General features: G+C 39.1%; 2 protein-coding genes and 1 non-coding gene across 5 annotated transcripts in view; 2 read left to right on the forward strand and 1 right to left on the reverse strand.

The window, feature by feature from the left end:
- LOC139943962 (lipase maturation factor 1-like) overlaps nucleotides 1-5,099 on the reverse strand; it is a 10,888-nt gene extending 5,789 nt beyond the window's left edge. Inside the window, exons 1-5 of the mRNA XM_071940876.1 lie at nucleotides 4,933-5,099; nucleotides 3,885-4,179; nucleotides 2,477-2,789; nucleotides 2,114-2,124; nucleotides 585-733 (exon numbers count right to left, since the gene is read on the reverse strand). Coding sequence (XP_071796977.1) covers nucleotides 585-733; nucleotides 2,114-2,124; nucleotides 2,477-2,789; nucleotides 3,885-4,107 — 696 coding nt within the window. The 5' untranslated portion in view covers nucleotides 4,108-4,179; nucleotides 4,933-5,099. The remainder of the gene's footprint in view (nucleotides 1-584; nucleotides 734-2,113; nucleotides 2,125-2,476; nucleotides 2,790-3,884; nucleotides 4,180-4,932) is intronic.
- Nucleotides 4,634-22,712, forward strand: LOC139943959 (indoleamine 2,3-dioxygenase 2-like). 3 transcript variants are annotated; one of them, XM_071940870.1, is made up of 16 exons: nucleotides 4,647-4,749; nucleotides 5,130-5,321; nucleotides 5,914-6,043; nucleotides 8,036-8,195; nucleotides 9,875-9,970; nucleotides 10,299-10,418; nucleotides 11,772-11,905; nucleotides 13,121-13,241; nucleotides 14,041-14,137; nucleotides 15,081-15,132; nucleotides 15,891-15,966; nucleotides 17,153-17,234; nucleotides 18,357-18,449; nucleotides 18,929-19,025; nucleotides 20,684-20,763; nucleotides 21,628-22,712. In XM_071940870.1, exons 4-16 carry the CDS (start codon nucleotides 8,079-8,081, stop codon nucleotides 21,708-21,710), a joined length of 1,248 nt encoding a protein of 415 aa, XP_071796971.1. In that variant the 5' UTR covers nucleotides 4,647-4,749; nucleotides 5,130-5,321; nucleotides 5,914-6,043; nucleotides 8,036-8,078; the 3' UTR covers nucleotides 21,711-22,712. The 3 variants fall into 3 exon arrangements, with proteins under 3 accessions (XP_071796974.1, XP_071796971.1, XP_071796972.1); XM_071940871.1 differs by lacking the exon at nucleotides 5,914-6,043; XM_071940873.1 differs by lacking the exons at nucleotides 5,130-5,321; nucleotides 5,914-6,043 and having other exon boundaries at nucleotides 4,634-4,749.
- Nucleotides 13,813-13,885, forward strand: Trnan-auu (transfer RNA asparagine (anticodon AUU)). Its single transcript has one exon. It is a non-coding gene; the product is annotated as a tRNA-Asn (tRNA).
- Nucleotides 22,713-23,041: the final 329 nt, after the last annotated feature.

Consider the following 23,041-nt stretch of genomic DNA (forward strand, 5'->3'; position numbering starts at 1 on the left):
CCATGGAATTGGAGAGCAAATAAATCTCTTTTCCTAATTTGAATTTGTGCTACAAAATTTTGTTCTCCTAGAAATAAACTCTATTTTACTTTTTAAAGTTTTATGCAGGATCGGTAGAGCTGATAAAACAAATGCAGTGTTCATCTTTTATGTGATCAACTATACATGAAATAAGAAACTTGTGACACCTTGGTCTTAATCCTTTGTTGTTGTGCGAGTCAGGAGAAAATAGTAAAAAATCAATACTTCAGCATTTAACACATTGTCCTTCATTTTTGTTGCAACCGAGGTCGGCTGGTAAGGATTTATTTTGTAGGTTTTCAGATACAGTTTCCAGAAAAAAACATGGTTCTAGTATAAACTTAATATTCAGGAAGTGACTAAAATTAAACAATGACGTTTGTAATCTTTATCAGTCATAAAAACCGAATCACCAATTATAAAAACAATTTGAATTCTTGTATAATTATTTGGTTTGCGGTAATACCATGTGAATCTACTTGCTGGGTAGTTGAGTACTTGTCTTGCTTTATATTCTACTACCAGGGAATAGATTTGAATTCTTATTGGACCAATCCACTTACTGCTCCGAGCATGATCCTGAATATGAGCCATCTGTAGCCCCAGAGGGTGACCCATGGTGTCGGAGTGCGTCTTGGGAACTGTCTCAGGCTGAGCAAGGGGCACATGAAGATTGCCAGAAAGCCAGTCTCAAGGAGCTGAGACTCCCATCCTGTTAGGAAAGAAGATGCAAGAGAAAAAAAATATGCATTTTCTGCTCAAGTTGAGGGCAATAAAAGCAATAATAATAATAATAATAATAATAATAATAATAATAATAATAATAATAATAATAACAATAATAATAATAATAATAATAATAATAATAATAATAATAATAAAAACAATAATAATAATAATAAATTCTTATAAAGTGCATTTCACAATAACCGTATCAATGCGCTTTACATTAGTGCCCTGGTCATAGGGCCAATAACATCCCTTTTAATGTTTCTCAGCTACATGGGGAGTATACAGCCCTGAGCTGCCTGTAAGGCGCTTCTGGCTTTTTCATACACAATATCAACCTCTACCCTCGCAGGTACCCATTTATACCCCTGGGTGAAGAGAAGCAATTATAGTAAAGTATCTTGCTCAAGGACACCAGGGTAACGACTGGGATTCGAACCCACACTCCGGTGAATCAGCACTTGAATTCGATGCTCTTAGCCACTCGGACATGACACTCTATGAGTGGGTTCTACATGGGTTCTGTACTATACTATAATTAACCGGTGCCCAATTTCGTAGAGCTGCTCAAGCACAAAAGGCAGCTAAGCGCAGATTGTTGATTGTTGTATGATTAGCTTTTGTCATTGATTGGTTGATGTTGATAATGTGGACATTGTAAAAGAAATTGAATCAAAGTTCATGTTTTATGTCAAACAATCTTTCTAAATTGTTTAAAGGCAGTTACTCAAAATAGTTATTAGCATAAAACTTTTCTAGGTGACGAATAATGGGGAGAGATTGATGGAATAAAACATTGTGAGAAACGGCTCCCTCTGAAGTGCCATAGTTTTCGAGAAAGAAGTAATTTTCCACGAAATTGATTTCGAGACCTCAGATTTAGAACTTGAGGTCTCGAAATCAACCATCTAATCGCACACGACTAAACTTCGTGTGACAAGGGTTATTTTTCTTTCATTATTATCTTCGCAACTTCGATGATCGATCGAGCTCAAATTTTCACAGGTTTGTTATTTTATGCATATGTTGAGATACACCAACTGTGAAGGTTTGTCTTTGACAATTACCAATAGTGTCCACTGCCTTTAAGGTAAAACTTACAAATCTATGCTTTTGCAAAAAATAGTTAATGGCTTGACGTTTCAACCTTAGCAGAGTATTTCTCAAAGGCTTAGAGAAAGACTTTGCTAGGGTCAAAGCGTCAGGACGTTAACTATTTTTGCATTTATACCAATGTCCTTTTGCTTGGTAATCAGTTTGCAACAGCTAATTCTATTTCTTATCTATTTTTTTTTTAAATATTTGTTTTTACATTGTATTGAAAGGTTTACCAATGTGGAATGCTGTAGGACTTGGCTCTTACCAAATGAATACCTGAAAAACAAAACAGATACGAAAATTTTTAAAATGACATCGAGATAAAGAATTAATTTTTGGTTTTACCCTCACACCGATGTGTGTAAGCTTGCTTTTTCCGTCTAGTCGGCAAGTCACTGTTGTAGAATTGCAAAGGTCATGGGTTCGAATCCAACCCAAGTAAACACCTGTGACTTTTAAGCATTTAAGCTTGGTTGGAGCATCAAATTTGCACCAAAAAGTCATAAAAAGTTGTTTTTAGCCACTGATGTACTATCGCCCTACAATGACAGCATTGAAAACAGCTGAATTTTTCTTTTTTCCTTCAACAAAATTGAAGTGCCCATAAAACATGTACCCCACAACTTACCATCGCTGCCCAACACCAACCAAGGAGTGGTAGAGGACCCATAGTGTTGCCATGACAACCATATTACCACTCCCACTTAGAAGAACCACTCCCGACAACGCCATTCCAGAGTACGCCAATACATCCAGCCAGTGATCAATAGCCCCCTCAATGTCCACAAACCATAACAGTGTAGGTGCAAAGGACAGCGATTTTGCGTTGACCTCGCCACCAGCGTAGTTCTTGATGCGGTCTAGGTAGAGGCGTGTTGGAAGAAGACCTTCTGAGCCAATCAGCTGCTTGTTTTGGTGGAAGGCAACGATGAATGCAGTGACTAAATGAAAAATACAATAGACATTGTTAAATTTGAGTCTATAGGCTTACTGGCTGGGCCCAATGGACCCTTCCCATGAAATATGCTAATTATATTTACGCATGCCTACAGACCCTACTGGTTGGCAAACACCATAGAGTTGTGCACTAAGCAGATGCGCAATCGCATCTGCGTCACACAGCCATTAGCCATGTACAAAACAGCGCAATTTTCCCTCATTTTGACAACCAAAATGTTAGTGCGCACACGCTGTGTGCAATTTACATATTTCATGGGAAGGGTCTATTTCATAAAGCCTGTATTTATAAGCCCACTTGCTAAGCACAGAACAGTATTGCTTAGCAGAAACAACAGGTTACCGGCCAAAAATTACATTTAAGTTTGCATTGTTGTGTGCCTTACTCATTTTTTGCTAAGAAACATTTATCAACCTATTTTCTGCTAAAAACAGCTTTATGAAATTGGATCCTGATTATCAAGTTCATAATCATGAAACCATTTTTGTCTGTGATGCTCGCTCTCCTCTGAAATAAAGTCATGTTTGAGGAAACTGTATTTTATAGGATAGGACTAGGAGCAATATTCACCCGTTAAGAGGGGAAACAATGGCCCTACAATACAATGTACATCTATTTTAAAAAGAACATTTTGTTACGAGAGATAATAAAACAAAATTTTAATACCACAAAGTGCTTCACTCCCGCCTACCCAGGCAGGCCTGCCCAGCACCCATGCCCACGGTCACATTGTTCAAGACTGAATCAAATGATGCAAATAAAAAAAATAAAAAAAATAACGTCTATTTTTATCAAAACTCAATAAAAACTCAAAGTGTTTAATGAAAAAAAAAAAAAAAATAACTAACAAATTAATTTCAACTGTTTAGTTAGGCCCCCTAGTTAAATAATAAAACAAAACAAAACTGCCTGTCTCTACTGAAGCTTCCTGTGTGCATGGTGTATTGTTGTCCAAACAGTTACCCCCCCCCCCCCCCCCCCCTTGTTTTAGAACCAGTTACTGGGGCGGTGTACAAAACCAGTACAGCGCCAAGTTACATCCCCCCTCATCCAACCCACACATCCCACAAACACTCACGGTAAATAAATGCTATCGATCGAAGGAAAATGACACGCGTCAACCAGTACGAATTCGCTTCAATTTCAGGCGCATGCTGGCTGCCTTGTGGATGAACTTTTGCGCCTTGTTTGTCTCCATGCTCAGTTGCCCCATCTCCACCACGTGAAGGTTCTTCCACAACTTTATCTGAGGAATTTGCTGCTCTTTTTCTGTGACGAACTCCGTCTTGTTGACCGGCCATGTTTTTGATGCAGACGCTTTTTCTTTTTTCCTTTCGGTGTTTTAGAAAGACTAGGGACCAGTCTAAAAAGTTCTGAACGAATCAAAAGAGGGCGATGTCACACAAATTTTCGCTTGTATTCCATCCCAACTTTAGAATTGTCCCAACTGTAGTTGGGACCAAATCCATTCTTTAGTGTTACAGTTGGGACATCCCAACTATAGTTGGGTCCAGAGATCTGTAACTAACTAGTCTTGGTTGAAAACCTTCTTGTCTTGATTTATCACAATTTTTCCAACGTAGAGGGCACTATCACTCACGAAAAACTCTCACGACACGACCGCTCCACCTACTGCTCACACGGCTCTGACAGTTAAGGAGTGATAGCGCCATCCACGTTTGGGAAAACTGTGAGTCACAGTTTGACAAATTAACACGAGACAAGACTAGTTAGTTTCAGTTCTCGGCATCCCAGCCGGTCCCAACTGTAGTTGGGAGCAGCCCAACTACAACTGTAGTCTACAGTTGGGACAATTCTAAAGGTGGAACGGAACACATGTATCTGTTCCGTGGGGATGGGGAGAACTTACTAAACATCATCCAGGCAGGATGATCGCAGAGAGGAATTAATTCTGTGCTCCTTGAGATTCTGTCTCCAAATCAGTGAGTGAATGTGGACAAAGCCTAGCCCACCTTGTTGAGCTGTTAATGGCTCCGCTTTTAACATAGCGACAGTGATGAGACCGATGTTAAAAGCGGAGCCATTAACAGCTCAACAAGGTGGGCTAGACGTCACGTAATCACCCCCATCAAATAATTCGTAATCATCATTTAGCTCTAACTAACTCTCTAGTCTGCTCTTCAATCTTGCTCCGGAGCGGGGTCCTCTTAGTCTCACCAACTGACCACAAGAAGCACATTCCACCGGCGCCCATTCCACACGTCTAAAAAAAAAAAAACGTCTCAGGAATGCAGGGGCGGAGCTTACGAAGTACCAGCACTAAAAATAGTAATTAGTATTATGAGATTTTTTGTTTGTTTAGATGAACTAATCTCCATGATGGCATTATGTAAGCCCTAACTAATGGCATGGATTTGGTGTAGCCTACTGCTGTGAATTTGCCACAGTATCCTGATAATAGATAGACACAGGACATAGCCCTGGTTCCTGGTAGGACGTCAGTCAGTGCCTGCAACGGAGGAGTCCAACCTGGGCTAACACAGGACACTAACAGGTAAGTACACACATCACATGTATCCTCCTCTTACCAGTTTTCACAGTATTATGCCTTTTTCTTTAAATTGGGGAACAAATAATGATGCCGTATATCAACCGATGCCCTAATTATCTTCATTTCTTAATATGAAGTATGCAAACATAAATTAAAACTTGATGGACATTGAAATGTTCACACCACACACTAATCTTTGTATTTCTGATAACAAGACCCGGATAACTTTCCGTATGGCGCCACCACTTTTTCACTCATTTTTACAAAAAGGGATATATCAATCAGGTAAACTAGATACTATATTATTTTATTTCGAATGAAAAAGTGGTGGCGCTATACGGAAACTTTTCCCAAAACCCTCCTCCCGACGGCCGTCGGGAGGAGGGTTACGTTATCGCAACTACGATCTTCGATTACTTAAACTGGCCCCATTTGTTTTTAGTTTTTCCTGTTTTCACGGCAAACAAGAAAGTATGGCTTCCCAGTGAAGCCATACATGGAAGAAACATCTGCAGTGACTACAAGTGTTCTTTGAGACTCTGTGTATGACACTATAGCCAGCAGTTGTCTTCATTTTATTTGAAATACTTTTTAGGGACACCTTGAAAACAGGACCTCCTACGATACGGTAGATGAATTTGCCACAACCCTAGCATCATCCTGAACTGAATTGAAGTAAAACCGATACAGAGTCTCAGAGATAGCACACAGCCTCCACAGGGACGGTAGGTTGGCATGAATTTAGTACAATAGCCTATTAAATATTATAGCATGTATCGTATGAGGTCCTGTTTTCGAGGTGTCCCTAAAATCGTGGCAAATCGTTTACCTCTCTGTGTCCGCGATGTAAACAGTCCCTAGATACAAAATTTGTGGTTTTATTTGCCAAGCAAAGAGTCTCCTCTCCCTTGACCAAAACTTAGAAACACGTAAGGCTCCACTGGATATTTGCACTTGTAAATGCAAAAGGTTTGGTATTTTAGGCATTTCTTCAAGGTACAAAAATATGTCATAATGTTGAGGCCATATAAAAATATTTACCCACAGAAAAAGTTTCATCAAACACTTTTTCAATTCACAATTCATGATGATCAAATCATGTGACTGAATATTTTGCTGAGCATTCTGGAAAAAAAATACAGAGGCTTAAAGAAGACATGTGCCTTAATCCTCAATGTCTAATGAATAACACTCAAAAACACAATTGAGAATATATTTTGGAAAAAAAAGGACAAAAACTTACCAGATCCCGGAGCGATACAGTCACAAATTTCCTAGTGACTTCCTAGTAGAAGTTGAGCAAATCTGTTGACTATCTGTCAAAATTGTACGTGTTTGACCATTTCGCCCTGCACAAGTTGCGTATGATTCGTAACCCTCCGGCACTGCCGTCGGCAGGAGGGTTACGTTATCGCAACTACCCAGCCATGTGGTGCCAAGTTCATGTTTCTGTAGTATAATAAACCCAAATGAACTAAGTATGGTAGGCCTATAAGAGATGAGTTATAGAGGAAGGAATGTGAAAGAAAGAAACAAACAAACCAACAACAAGCAGTGCAGTGCTGTTTTTTTACATGTATTAACATAGACTGGGCCCCTGTCTTTATCCGCGAGGTTCCTGCTAGTCTTGGTTCAAGACTCTCCTGGATTTGTCACAAGAGGTCGCGCTATCACCCCCAACGCGCTATCACCCACGAACCGCTATCAACCACGAACCGCTATCACCCGAGAACTGCTATCACAGGAGAGTCTTGGCACATTCGTTAAATCTCCCCCCAAAATGGGGGGGGGGGGACACACCATAATGGGCGTACATAGGTTTCCCGCAGAGCCCGCCCCTTCACTTGGGGGGAGACTTAACGAATGTGCCAAGACTCGACCTGTGCTAGCGGTTCTCGGGTGATGGCAGTTCGTGGTTGATAGCGCGGTGGGGGTTATAGCGCGCCCTTTTGTGACAAATCCAGGAGAGTCTTGAACCTGCTGGCAGATCCAGTACAATGACTGAATAAACGTGCATCCATTATGCCTAAACAGTACACTGCTGTCGCGTCCACAAAAGAATGTGACTGCGTATCTCTAGTTGAAATGACTGAGGTCAAGGTTTAACTACATGTCGTTTTTTTATGCGGTCTCTGGCGTTATTCACATGAGCCTTGGAGTGTGTGACGTCAGATGTCTCGGGCCAGTGTAAACATTTCTAGTAAGTTTGTGTACCCAATCTTAGCAATGACATTACATTATTCAGTAAGCTTGGGCGATATCACGATCTTATCTAATATCACAATATTAATTTGGACATGATTCCGATATCCGATCGATTTGGTTTTAATTGAAATATCAATATATTGTGATATATCGCAACAATCGCGATATATCGATATTTCGATTAAATATCGCAATGTATTTGCTATCGCAATGTATTTGCTAGTTGAGACATCTTGCACCCCATAGGTTTGGAGTAAAACCAGAAGAATAGGTCATTAGAACACCTCTCTTATGCCAAGACTGTCTCTTCTACAACTTTCACTTGGAGTTTTAAGACTGATGATGTTAAATTTCATTAATCGTGATTATATCGAATATCGCGATTTATTGTCGGCGATATATTGTGAATAAAATAAAATCGATATCGCCCAAGCTTGTTATTCAGTATTCTTTCTTGTTCTTCATTATTCTTCACAAATTGAATTCAAAATATTTGGGTTTCTTTCATGCAGGGTTTGGAGGCATTTATGTTTTGTTCGATTCTGAAAGTCAAAGATGGAGATGGAGATATGTAAAGAAGATGCAGCGCTCCTGAATTTACAGAATGAGGTGCCCCGTCTTGAGGATTATGATGCATCCCAAAAGTTGGGCTTCCTCTATGAAAATATCACGGTAAATTAGCGGTTTCCGTAGAAAAGTTTCCGTATGGCGCCACCACTTTTTCATTCGATATGAAATTTTAGACAATGTGACCTATGTTTACATTCAAACCGCCCTCTGTTGACAAAACACTGTACATGTCATGTTTCGCCGGACAAGCAGACGTGTAGTCATGGTAAGATTGCGTGTACTTTCTGGCTGGCTGCCAAAACACAAAGGTTTTGCCTGACGTTATGCGTGCCAATCACGGTATGGTTTTTCTAGTGGCGACAGAGTTCACACCGTCTATAGTATCTAATTTACCTCAATGAGATATCCCTTTTGTAAAAATGAGTGAAAAAGTGGTGGCGCCGTACGGAAAGCGATTCATTTCCCTTCACATAATAATCAAAAACAAATATTCAGTTAAAAATTGGCACCCTTAGCATGGTGTTGCCAAATGGTCTAGAGCATGAAACTCAAGTTTTGGTGGCTGAGTCATCAGGATGTGAGTTTGATAAAACTGAAAGACTTTTATTTAAATAAGTATAAAGATTTTCTTCACACAAATTTGACTTGTCACACATGTCTTTCAGAGCAGGACACAGAAAATTGATTGTGTTTACAATTTCTTAATTTCATATTTTAATTATTATTTAATATAAATATGTGAAACAGCTGGAAACAGCTTAAACAAAACAGCTGTGTCAAAAGCATCTTGAATACAGTCAGAGGGGTCACATATGCTTTATTCTCTTTCTCTAAAAAATTGCGTTTTCAGGATACTTAAACTTACTTTGTCATTTGTTGAACCAGTGCAGCATTTTACAGCAGTTTGGGTACTCCAATATGTACCTCTGGTTGCAACCCCCATTTGTACTGACTTAGTATTTAAAACTTTATTTATTTGTTTTACCAACATTCCTGTAATTATGGGGTGTTGTGGGCTGAGCGGATAAATGCACCAAATTCAAGCTCTGGTGATTCTGTTCAGCAGAGTGTGGGACACTTCACTATAATTGCTTCTCTCCACCCAGGGGTAAATGGGTACCTGTGAGGGCAGAGTTGGTTCTTGTGATTGATTAGACTTGATTGCGCTACACATTTGGCGGCACAGGCTGTGTACGCAGGGAGCTGAGATGGTTAAGGAATGATTTATGGCCCAGTGACCAAGGGTAATAATGTTGAAGCACCATGAGCGCTATATAAGAAGCCACTATTATTATTATTATTATTATTATTATTTTTATTAATTTGTTGCTGTACAAATGGAAAACAAACACCCCAAAAACAAATGTTAATTCGGAGGTCTTTGGTTCAAAATCAAACTCTGCCCAAGTAAATTTTTCTTTAAGCTCGGTTCCTACTTCCTGCTCCTGCGAATGCGAAGCAAATGTTGATGTAACCAATTCGCAACGAACAATTCCCAGCAGTTGAACTCTGCACGACTCACTTGCAAATATTGCTGCGAAAGGAGGGTTGTGACGTCAAATTCACGTCAAAATCGCTTCGCATTCGCATTCGCATGAAGTATGAACCGGGCTTCAGTATGGTTACATGTATATCCTGGAGGATTAAAGAAGGATTAAAGAACATATTCCTCCATGGTTATGTTAAGTTTCTGGTCTAGATGGAATGGTGCTTTATAAATCCTGTTTTTACTATTATTATCATTATTATTATTGGTGTTATTCTTGTGTATCTTTTCTCAGAATAAACTTCCGGAGTACTTTGATCCATGGTGGAACATAGCAACAAGACTTCAAGAACTTGTTGATGATGGAACACTTCGAGATAAAGTTGATATGGTTCGTACCACTACACGCACTCTTTTCTAAGTCACTTGACCGTCGAAGTTGCGAGATAATAATGAAAGAAAAAACACCCTTGTCACCCGAAGTTGGGTGCTTTCAGATGCTTGATTTTGAGACCTCAAAATAAAATTCTGAGGTCTCGAAATCAAATTCAGGAAAAATTTCTTGTCTCTCACGAAAACTTTGTTACTGCAGAGGGAGCCGTTTCTCACAATGCATTAAACTCTCAATCTCTCCCCATTACTTTTTACCAAATAAGGTTTTATGATAATAATTATTTTGAGTATTTTCTGATATTCTTGCGTTGTTTTGCTTCCTCCAGATGCCTTGTCTTGACTGTAGACGCCTGGAGAGCGAAGGAGAGTGGCAAGTTGCTCATGCTGTTCTTGGTTACATTACACAATGTTATGTCTGGGCTGAAGGCGAAACACGCATTCCACAGGTATCTGGACATCTATGCTTTCATTAGATTTATCATTTCAGATGTAGTGTTTAAATAGAAGACCCACGACTTTCGTAGAAACACAAACGGAAGTCAGGATAACCCGCTTTATATTCACAGACCTGGAATTTTGTCCTTTGAAAGGGCAAGGCCATTTTCATTTTGCAAAGAGCTTTTCCATTGGAAAAATCTTTAAGTCAAGGGGAAACTTTTGAAGGGGCACCGAGGCCAAGACCAGGGGCAACATTGGCCGATTCATAGGCTCCGCCCACGGCGCACGTGTGAGCATGAACACATGAGCCTTTCCAATGTCATTCTGCACAACTCTGCCGCGTACGCCAAGCATACGCACACGCATGTCGGAACTTACTTTGTCAGACTTTTGGTTGCACAATGGGTTGTGATTGGTCAATACCCACTCTTGAATTTTCAAAAGCCTGTAATTTTTTCTTTGATTTTTTCACGTAGTGTCTTCCAGAGAATGTTGCCGTAACTTATTGGGCAGTCTCTGAGCACTTGGGTATCAACGCCTCGTTGTGTCAATATGGGGTGTCGTGGCCGAGCGGTTAAGAGCTCCGAATTCAAGCTCTGCTGATTCTGTTCAGCAGAGTGTGAGTTCGAATCCCGGTCGTGACACTTGTGTCCCTGAGCAAGACACTTAACTATTATTGCTTCTCTCCACCCAGGGGTAAATGGGTACCTGTGAGGGCAGAGATGGTTCTGGGATTGATTTAGTCGAGAAGCACATACTATTTGTTGCACGGGGCTGTATACTCCCCGGGGAGCTGAGATGGTTTAAGGAGTGAATTAAGGCCCAGTGACCAGGGGTAATATCTTGAAGCGCTTTGAGACACCCGTTGGGAGTGAAAAAGCGTTATATAAAAACTCAATATTATTATTATTATTTAATACGTAATGGGGCGGGGCTTAATGGATCAGCCTACTTAGTATTTTCTAGAGTCCTGTGAACGAAAAATCAGCTGATGACCTTTGCTATTCTAGAGCAGGGCCCAATTTCATGGCTCTGCTTACCGTAAGCACAGAATCGGCGCTTACGGAAGCAGGGAATTCTGTGCTTACGGCAAGCATATTTCACGGGTTAGCGGCAAATTTTGGCTTCTGCGCGTGCGTACTCAACGTTACTAGGCATTCTACGCTTACAAGGCTAGCGCAGAAATTCGGCACTGGCACGTAAGCAGGGAATCGTGGTCGTAAGCACGGAATTCGGCGGTAAGCAAAGCCATGAAATTGGGCCCTGATGTCCAACCACCAGACCATCATTAAAATAAAAGCCCAAATACCCACTCTTGAATTTCCAAAAGCCTGCAATTTTTCCCCTGATTTTTCACGTAGTGTCTTCCAGAGAATGTTGCCGTACCTTATTGGGCAGTCTCTGAGCACTTGGGTATCAATGCCTCGTTGTGTCAGGCTTCTTCTGTTCTCTACAACTGGGAGCTTATTGATCCATCAGGCCCGTTGATTATCGAGTAAGATTTTGTTTTCTTTTGTCTTGTGATTTTTCTTACTAGGCTCAACCTGAATTCAATCAATCAGAAAACATTTACAAAGCGCCCAAATCAAAAAAATATTCAAAGGCGCTGAAAACAGTTTCATGAAATTAGTTACGAAATTAAATTAGTTACTTTTTTTTTTTTTTTTTGCCTTCGAGACTCTGCAAGGTTCGAAACGACAGGCCATTAACTATTTTTTGAAATTGGTTACAATACACTTGTTGAAAACAATAACATTTCAAGCAGTTTCTTAAAAATTATGAGCAGGCTAAGCATCTGTGATGTTTGGCCAATTTGTATCTATTTTTATGTTAAAGGAACATTACAGAATTGGTTTTGCTAGCAAAAAAACAATTGCTGGCAGTGTAAGCACTTTATGTAATCCAACATATACATAAACTGACAAACCTTTAGAAGTTCGAGATCGGTCGGCCATCTGGGTCACGAGAGAATATTGAAAAAGGGATTATAGATTTTGCATTGTGTCGATGCCAAAACAAAAAAGGAATAAAACGCACACTGAGCAATAAACTCGAGATGCAAAATTGGATTATTTATTTCTTATCGAATATCAAATTTCAGACAGAAATATTTCAAGGGATGTTTTCAACTGTCATCATCATTAGACTGTGTAAATTTTATGTAAGTCTGTGATCTTCACGATTTTTGTTTCTTACCAATTCTGTAACGTTCCTTTAAAGACACTGGACACTATTGGTAATTGTCAAAGACTAGTCTTCACAGATGGCGTATCTCAACACATGCGGAAAATTTGAGCTCAATCGGTCGTCGAAGTTGCGAGATATTAATGAAGAAAAAAACACCATTGTCGCACCACGGTCACATGAAGTTGTTTGCTTTCAGATGCTTGATTTCGAGACCTCAATCTGAAGTCTCGAAACCACATTCGTGGAAAATTACTTCTTTCTCGAATACTACGTCACTTCAGAGGGAGCTGTTTCTCACAATATTTCATACTATCAACCTCTCCCAATTACTCGTAATCAAGAAAGGTTTTATGATAATAATTATTTTGAGTAATTACCAATAGTGTCCAATGCCTTTAAGTTGGCCTGTCTGAAACCTAGAGTCAAACATAATCTATTTGGTCCGGTGCGACTCTGGTGCACCTGTCTGAAACAGGTGTAAGTTTGTCTTTTACTTTATAAAGAAGTGTCTATTTATTGGCAGGAATATGAAAGTTATCATTCCTTTTGTGGGTGGCCAGGACAGCGCCTGGTTCTTTTTAGTGAGCTCCTTGGTTGAAATGGAATTTGGTGGTGGTTTGGCAGGTTTAGTCAAAGCCCAGCAGGTACAGTTGCTTTTCGTTGAACCCTTCTCTTAAAGGATTTTGGTGCTGTTTCTGACACAAAACACAATGTCCACAGATTTACATTAAACTTACACCGTTTGAAGATAATGATAATACAAAGCTTCTCTTAAAATATTAGTTGCTGAGGTGCTGGAGTTTTTGAGAAATTTACGATGGGTTGTCTCTTATTTTTAAAGTCATTGGACACTTTCGGTAAACAGTATTGTCCAAGACCCACACTTCGTGTATCAAACTTGTATAAAAAATAACAAACCTGTGAAAATTTAGGCTCAAGCGGTCATCTGAGTCGTGAGAAAATAACGGGAAAATTCACCCTTATTTCCACACATTTCGCCGTGTCATGACATGTGTTTAAAACAAATCCGTAATTCTCGCTATCGAGAATTGATAATTGTTTTAATATTTTTTCAAAAGTAAAGCATTTCATGGAATAATATTTCTACAGAAGTCTTTCACCATTACCTTCTGTAAACCCTGTTAGCTGTTTGTAAATCTGTGAACTTTTATTTTTGTTTCTGTTCCGAAAGTTCCGATAATGGCTTTAACATAGGGCTGGATAGCTCAGTTGGTAGAGCGCTGGTTCATTAATCCGGAGGTTATTGGTTCAAGTCCTGCTCTAGTCAATTTGCCTTGTTCTTCAAAACTTACCCAGCCAGTTTTCCTTGTGGGTTATAATTCTTGAAGTTGTTAACTTGTAACAATTTTACTGTAATTTATTGTTTGATATTGCATTATCAGTTAATTCTCTGTTTTGTTTAATTCTCTCTTTAAAAAAAAGGCAGTGAAGGACTTGAATACTGATGAATACATTGCAGCTTTGGTCGAGGTTAAAGAATCCCTCAGGAAGATGCGAAAAGCTCTGCTAAGAATGCGGGGTAAGCACTCTTCTCTCGTTGCGCAATGGGAGACGTTTGCGGACACTGGTGGCAGCAGACTTACCAGGTAAAACCATTGTTCTCAGAAATGTGCGCATGCTCAGAACTACGTAAACAATGGAAAATGACCTAGTAAATCTGCTGCCACCTAGCGTTCGAAAGTCTCCTAACTTGATCTTATTTCCCCCCCAAAAAAAATTATTTGTTGTAATTATTATTGTTATTGCGCCTTGAAAACCCAGCAGGGTAGATATGTTCGCATTACAAGTCTTATTATTATTTGTATTATTATTATTATTATTATTATTATTATTATTAATGAGCCTAAGGATCCCTCATGAGTGAACTGTAAAATCAAGGGTGCTTGCTATGTGAACCAAAACACTGGGTTTAACTATTTCACGATAAGTGTTCTTGGGTCTTTTATGTTTGGAGATGTTTGAAAATAGGAGTGATGTGTTCATGACGCCGTGTACGTGTAACCATGCGTGCAGCAGTGTTTTGGATACGCTGAAGAGGCATGAGATGAGAGGAAGGCAGGTTAACAAGGAGACTGTTGCAATGCAATAATCTAAATGGGGAGTGACAAAAGCATGAATGAGGCGTTCAGTTGAAGAATTGTCCAAAAATTTCCAAATCTTCCCAACTTTGTGAATGCCAAAAGATGCAGCTCTACACACTTTTTGGATATGAGAATGCATGTTTAGAGTTGAGTCCAGGGTAACACCGAGGTTTTTTAGCCGATGTTGATGTCTTCGCCACAGCATTGTCTATAATGAAGTCAGGCAAGCTAGATGAATTGCGGAACCGAGATGTTTTATGCATTATTTCTGTTACATGTAAGTAGCTGTATTGTACCTTAAAGTTCCGTTAGTATCCGACCCCCTACCATCGAGTTGAATATTAATTTTATTATCTTATTTTTAATTTTTTTTATTCACAGAAAGATGTCGGCCCAGCGTTTTCTATAACATGCTGCGACCTTTCCTTGCTGGGTGAGAATTGCATTACTTTTCATTCAGTTTCTGTAATTGGTTCGAAAACGGCTGCAATACTTGGCATGTTACATGAAATTAGTAACGCTGTGTACATGTAACTATATGCGAGAGAAACTATGTGCAATTGGAGTGAGCAGGCTCAAACTCTAGCTTTGTTTTTGTTCAGGGATCCCCCATTGCTGAAAACACTTTCCTTTCTGGGTGAGAATTGCATAACTTTTTATTTGAATTCTGCAATTGGTTTAAAAACAGTTTAGGGAAAACCACTGTCATACTTTGCTGTGTACACGCAGCAACATGTATATACAGGAAGATCTTTGTGCATCTGGAGTGAACAGGCTCAAACTCTAGCTTTGTTTCGCTGGGCTCCCCATTGCACAAAACACTTTCCTTTCTGGGTGAGAATTGTATTACTTTTTATTTGATTTCTGCGACTGGTTAAAAAACAGTTTAGGGACAACCACTGTCATACTTTGCTGTGTACACGCAGCAACATGTATATACAGGAAGATCTTTGTGCATCTGGAGTGAACAGGCTCAAACTCTAGCTTCGTTTCGGTGGGCTCCCCATTGCACAAAACACTTTCCTCGCTGGGTGAGAATTGCATTACTTTTGCCTCAAATCCTATATGCATTAATTTTTATTCAATTTCGAATTATTTATTATAATTATTATTTACTTTAGCTGGTGACCTCTTAATTTAATGAAAGGATTTTTTTTATTAATTATTTTAATCTATCGTTTTTGATTTCAGATGGAACAGCCAGGCTTTCAAGGACAAAGGTTGGAAGGGTTTAATTTACAAGGGAGTGAGTCCGGAACCAGTCAGTGTGAGTAACATTTTAAAGGGAAGGTATACTATTGGTAATTGTCAAAGACCAGTGCTTCTCCCTTGGTGTGTCTCAACATATGCATAAAATAACAAACCTGTAAAAATTTGAGCCCAAACGGTCATCGAAGTTGCGAGATAATAATGAAAGAAAAAACACCTTATGTCAAACAAGGTTGTGTGCTTTCAGATGCTTGATTTCGAGACCTCAATATAAAAAAATTAAAAAATCAATGTTATGCTAAGACAAATGTTTTCATTTCTTAGTTTCAGATAAATTTATTGAAATCAAAGTGGGAACAAAATATCACGTCTTTTTGTTTTGAATTTTTTATTTTGGGGCATTTCAAGACCAAACGCAAGGTTATTCCCAAAGATGATATCTCTGAGGTATACTTTGCCTATGACGTCACACTTTTAAAAAGCTAGCCCTGAAGCCAAAAGGAGGTAGGTCTTTCGGTGATAGCTGTTCTTTGTGAGTGAAAGTGTGCGCATGCGGTCAGCGTATCTAGTAGCATTTCGCTTTATGCAAGGAGGTCTATCAATTTTTATAACACCCCTTACAAATATTCTGCCTGTTCATTGGTTTAGAGTGCGTCACATGACATGTCTTAGTTATGCTAGACGACGGTCGGTGATAGTGCATCGGTTTGCCGTGCGCTAGTCCGTAGACTATCACACGGCGTGCAGTACCCAGACGTCCGTTGCGTGTACGAGGATGATAAATAGTCTGTAACCATTTCGGATTGCGCGACACTACATGCAGCACAGTAACAGTTTTTGTAGCATTCAGGTCTGTAACTTAATAGTACAGTATTTAGAAATGCTTGGGGTGTTATAAAACAAATATTGACTGCTTTTACTCGTGCAATGGTTAAAACTATGACTCCCTCGGTGATCCCCGTAGCGTTTAGAACGCTCTGGGGATCACCTTGGGAGTCATAGTTGTAACCATAGCACTCGAAGCTGTCACTATTTGTATACTTAGACCCCTTTCACCAAATCTACCATTTCCATATTTTGGGAGTCAAATCTTTTGTGCATGTTTGTGCACGATTTTTACCCCCAAAATGGCAGACTGGATAGGCGCGTTTGAGTGCTCTGGGCATTGTGCAAGGGGTCTAATTTTGTACAGGTGCCACCTTCTTACCCGGTTTCATTTCTTGTCATTTTCTGGTTACATATAGAGTGGAGGAGGCAGTGCAGCTCAGAGCTCAACATTTCCATGTCTCGACGCAGCCTTGGGCTTGAAACACCAACCACAAGATGGTATGTTAGTATGTTATAAATATTCATGATTTAGCTTGAATATTCATGTTTCAAATGCTACCGGCAGTCTAGGGTACACCTGTGGTCCAATAGCTAGACTGCAGGACTTGCAATCACAAGGTTGTAGCATTTGTAGGTTCTAATCCTACCAGCTAATTTCACAGTGTTGATTAGAATAAGTAGGTCTATTGTTGTCTTAACAATGAGACCAATTCAGAACTGACTCCGCGGCAGTACAGTTAATTACGATCCTAGAAGCTAGAGTAGTAGTCCAGTCTATTTTCTATACTATCCGCCCTGGTAATCGTTAAAAAGCAGGACAGTTCTTTTCAGAACTGAGAAGTCTCCCGAACCTCCGATTATCTAATCCGCGGCAGTAGAATAAAGCAAACCAGTTCTCTAAGAAAAAACTCTACCTGGCAAGTAGATACACACATGGTGTTACCGCAAACCAAATATACATTGATACCTCACCATGCAATGCCTCAAATCCTATATTGTTGTCTAGTTACTAAATCACAATTTCTTGATTTGTGCAGTTCATAATCATGAGACATTAAACCAATAATTGTTTGAGTGAGATTGGCTGTTGCCAGCTTGGTGTTTATTGACCCATTTCACCTGACGTCATCATCAGAATAATCTTGGATGCGCCATTTTGGTGGTCGATGTCAATGTGTCTTATTTAGTGAAGTGTGCATTTTTAGGTGACGCGGCGTTTACACGTAAGCCTATTGACCACCAACATGGTGAGCATGGCATCAGCCGCCGCATGCGACGCGTGTGCAAGGGGTCAATATCCCTTGTGGGAGTTTGCTGAGTTCCCTTGAACAAACAAACAAACAAACTACCAAGATACAACGAGACTGCAGTGATTATTTTCTATCACCGAACTCAAATTAATAAGTCTCACCAATTTCTATTTCACTCATGATGAATCCTACTTATTATTTATTCATGTATGTCAACTGAAATATCACGAATAAATAAGACTTAGAGTCAAAAGACAGAATTTGTAACCATTTCATTCTACAAGAGAAGAAAAACACCACGTAAAATGGTATGAAACAGGACTATAAATATTCATTATTAATCTTGAAATATTCATATTTGTATGTACAGAAACTCAGTGTGCAAAGTTTGCGAGAGACATGCCACCGTTACATCGAGACTTAATCAAGGCATTAGCCATGGGTCCATCTATTCGCCATTTCGGTAAGAATAGTAACTATGTCGTAATTATGTCGTAACCTAATTGTTCTTCTTCTTCAAGCTTCTTAAGATATATAACTATCTAAATCATTGTGAACTTTCATTTCCAAAGTTACTATGTATTACTGTAAACTACTCATAATTAGAATATAATTGAAAAACTTTGTTATAATGTGTAATGTAGGTAGCAATAAAAAATAAATGAAAATGAAATGAAACTGACTGGAATTTTAGGAGAAAAGCGCTGTGGTACCTTGTGTCAAGTGCTCTACAAATGCCTACTACTATCAACATTATTGGGAGAAAATGCCTTTGTGTCCTTGCTTCAAAAACAAAGCACACAGCCCTGGGTTTATTACTTGATATAGTTCATTTGAAAGGAAAGGATTACTGTGAAAAAAAAACCTAGCATAATTTTGGCCAGTATCAGAAACAATGTTGCAGCACTTATACTTTTTCGTTTTCTCTTTTTTTTTTTAAAGCTACTATTTGCAACAATTCCAGAGCTCTTCAAGCCTACAAGGACTGTCTGACAGCAGTCATTGAATTTCGATCCGCCCACATTCAAATAGCTACGGAGTAAGTATGCATTCCTTTATTTATTTTGTATTGTTGCTGCGCCTAGAACATGTGCTTTGAAAAAAAGAAATTGGGCCCTGGTTTTAGCCCTGTCATGCACTGTTTATTTTAGTTTTATATTCATTGTTTACTCATTAAAAAAAAAAAAAAAAAAAAACACCTTAAAGACAGTGGACACTATTGGGAATTGTCAAAGACTAGTCTTCTCACTTGGTGTATCTCAACATATACATAAAATACCAAACCTGTGAAAATTTGAGCTCAATTGGTCGTCGAAGTTGCAAGAAAAAAAACTATAAAAGAAAAAACACCCTTGTCACACGAAAGTGTGTGCTTTCAGAATCTTGATTTCGAGACCCTTAAATTCTAATTCTGAGGTCTTGAAATCAAATTCATAAGATAAATAATAATAATAAGACTTGTAATGCGCACTAATCCACCCTGCTGGGTGTTCAAGGCACAGTAAAACCAAAAACAAAACAAAAACAAAACACAACACAAAGAAAAAACAGACACAACAAAATTAGTCATTGAAAAATTACTTCTTTCTCGACAACTACGTCACCTCAGAGGGAGCCATTTCTCACAATGTTTTATACTATCAACCTCTCCCCATTACAAGTTACCAAGTAAGGTTTTATGCTAATAATTATTTTGAGTAATTACCAAAAGTGTCCACTGCCTTTAAACAGGTCACAATAGGCCCCTGTAAGAGCCCTCATTTCCTTTCTTAAAACTGTGTGGCCGTGGCCCCCGTGCTATCTTAATTTTTCTGTTCACAACAATTTTTCTGATGGGATTTATAGCTGATGCTAGCAGCTGGTCAGCGCATGAAAAGAGTTGACAAAGTTTTAATGCGAAAAGTTAGATTAAAAATGGGTCCAATTTCATAGAGCTGCTTAAGGAGTAACACAGAGCAGTGACTGCAGAGTTGCCAACTCTCCCTGATTCTGCAGAAAGTTCCCTGAAAATTAACCAATCTTTCCATGTTATGATGAACAAACTTGGAAATCTCCCTGATTCTGGAAACTTTTTCCCCCATCATTATGTTGAATATTTTTCTAAATACCTCCCTGATTATTGTACGAAATCTCCCTAATGCAAGATGCAAATGTTGGCACCAAAGTGATTGGTTTGAAGTTTGACCTGATTTTTATTACACTCTCTGTAACGTCAACATCCAGACATCCTTAATGCTCTGTTGTGCGCCGCCGTATTGACCCAGACGTCACTTTGTATGGCTTAACGTTGTTGACATTTGCGCAAGTTATTTGCTGAGCATAAGTAATAATGTGAAAAAAAGTAACCTAAAGATTTGTGTTTAAAGGCACAGTACATGTTTGGTAATTACTCAAAATATCATAAAACCTTACTTGGTAACGAGCAACGGAGAGCTGTTGATAGCATAAAACATTGTGAGAATCGACTCCCTCCTGAAGCCTTGTATTCCTACCAGAAAGCACACTATATTGTGATACAAAAAGGGTATTTTTTCTTTCACAATTTTCTTGCAACTTCAATGACCAATTGAGTCCAAATTTTCACAGGCTTGTTATTTTACGCATTTATTGGGATACACCAAGTGAGAATACTGGTCTTTGACAATTACCCAAACGTGTTCAGTGCCTTTAACAATTGCTGGATCATTTTGTCTGTAGGTACATCATTGTCATGTCACACCGGAAAGATAACGATGAGAAACACTCCAAACAGGCGGCATATGGCACTGGTGGAACAGGTAAGGTTGATTCTTCAATAGATGGACTGCAATATGCGTCATCGACTGCCATCTTTGATATATTAACAAGGCGAAGGTACACGCGCAGTGCGTACATGCGTGCACTTTCCCCTTGTTAATACATCAAAGATGGTGGTCGATGATGCGTATTGCAATCCATCTTTTCAAAATAAACAAGGGGAGGTAGTGCTTTCTGCTCTACCGGCCAGGCTTCGGATTGATGATACCCAAGCCTACATCCGTATTGACTGTAAAGGGGGTAACCCTGTTTCAGCCCTAGGAGTAACCCTGTTTCAGCCCTAGCAGTAGGTGGCTATGGTCTCTTGAAAAAAATTATTGTAGCCTACACCTTGAAGTGGCCTTCAGGCCTTGTGTGTCTGGCGACTTGCAATAAACACAAGGAAAACTAAATGGGTAAATTGTACATAATTTTGGTGTTGAACACAGACAATTTACTAGAGTGGGATTTTAACCTGCAACCAGCTGAGCTACCTAGCCATAGTTTTTGCGGTCTTCCTATTTTTGTCAATATCTTTGTTCAGGGGCACTGGTCAGAAGCCATCATTCTGTAACTGCCGTATGGCCAGGGGTCACACCCAAGGTCACGAGACAAAACCTGGGAATTATCTAAGGGCGGATACAAAAATTTCATCATCACTCTTATTTTCCTTTGATTTTCTCAGCCTTGCCCCATTAGGGCATATCAGCTTCAATTGTTACTGTGTTTATAAAATGTTTTCCTTTTTCTGCAAACCTTGCTTACTTTTCATTTGTAACGCACGTCTGATTTCTTTGCCAATATAACATGGACATTGTTAATGTTGTTATAGGAGTATTTTAAATTGATAAAAATTTTTTTTACAGGGATCATGAAGTTTCTAAAAGGCCTGCGCAGCACTGTGAAGACAGCCTTTCATTTGGTCGACGAAGGAACGGAAATAAACTGAGAGTAATAAGAAAAACTAGGCTTGTAGTGTTTGTATATCTGCACAGCCACAATCATGTGTACACTTAGACACAGTACTAAAGTCGGTTTAACTCATGGTTCAACCATGAACAGGACAGCGAGGGGGTTTATCTTTAGACAGCTTCGCGTTTGCTTTGACCTCTTAAAACCAAAGATAAACCGTGCTGTCTTAACGCAAGGGGAACAACTTTTTACGACCACCTCGAAAGTTAACTGGTTTGGGTCTAATTTAGTACGCTGTCTGAACATACCCTATGACACCAAATTAACAAGTGATAAATATTGAGGACTTCTTTGTAGATCTTGTATTTGACAAACGCATGCTCTTTATTATCATTGACACAGTGAATTTGATAACATTGAGATAACTTATATAGAAGAGTTTGCGGTAACACCATGTAATAACAATCTCTAAATGAGTTGGGGTGGTTCTGAAAAGAACCGTAGGGTTAACTCGACGTTAGCTCTGATCGTCTTCTGGAGAATGCTGGACTCTGATGCTGCATGCTGCTTAAGTACTAGGGGGTGGATCAGCGGTGATGCACGAAGGCGGGAAATGTAGGCGGGAAGTGAACTCGATGATGCGTGGTGAAACCTGTTGTGGAGCCTTGGGTGTTGTGTGGGGGGTGTGTGCTCACTGAACCGTGTCAGTAGGAACAAGTCAGTTCCACTGTCTTTAAGGACCAATTTTAAATTGGCAGTTTTTACACATGAGTACAACTTATGTATCTGAGCAATTTGCACTTTTTTGTAGTATTTTATGTACTATATATTTCTATTTCATTTAAAGTAAAAAGTAATATTGTGTAATACTAAATTATATCTTGAGTATTGTATTTTTGACTAAGGATGAATGAAGTACTAAGGTTATCTTTATAATTTGTTTTTATCCTTACACCTGTTGTAATATGTATATATAATCTACTTCTTTAACCTCCACTCTTGCTTGTGGCTGATGTGAGAATAATAAAAGCAGCCAGAATCAGAAGATTCGAGAATATTCGTTGTCTGCATCCCTATTTGAGTCCATACTTACTCATTCAAGAACTTCAACACCCATATGCCTATTAAAAGGAAAGTTACACGTTTGGTGATTACTCAAAACAAATATTAACTTAAAAACTGACTTGGTAACAAGCATTGGATAGCTGTTGATAGTATAAATCATTGTGAGAAATGGCTCCCTCTGAAATAGCATAGATTTTGAGAAAGAGGTAGAAACTCACTAAAATAATAAAAGACTTCTAGCTAGAAGTCTTTGATTCCTTTCTGAAAGCACACAAATTCGTCCAACAAGGGTGTTTTTTCTCT

This window comes from Asterias amurensis, chromosome 11 (genome assembly GCF_032118995.1).
Source record: "Asterias amurensis chromosome 11, ASM3211899v1".
NCBI classification, from domain to species: domain Eukaryota; kingdom Metazoa; phylum Echinodermata; class Asteroidea; order Forcipulatida; family Asteriidae; genus Asterias; species Asterias amurensis.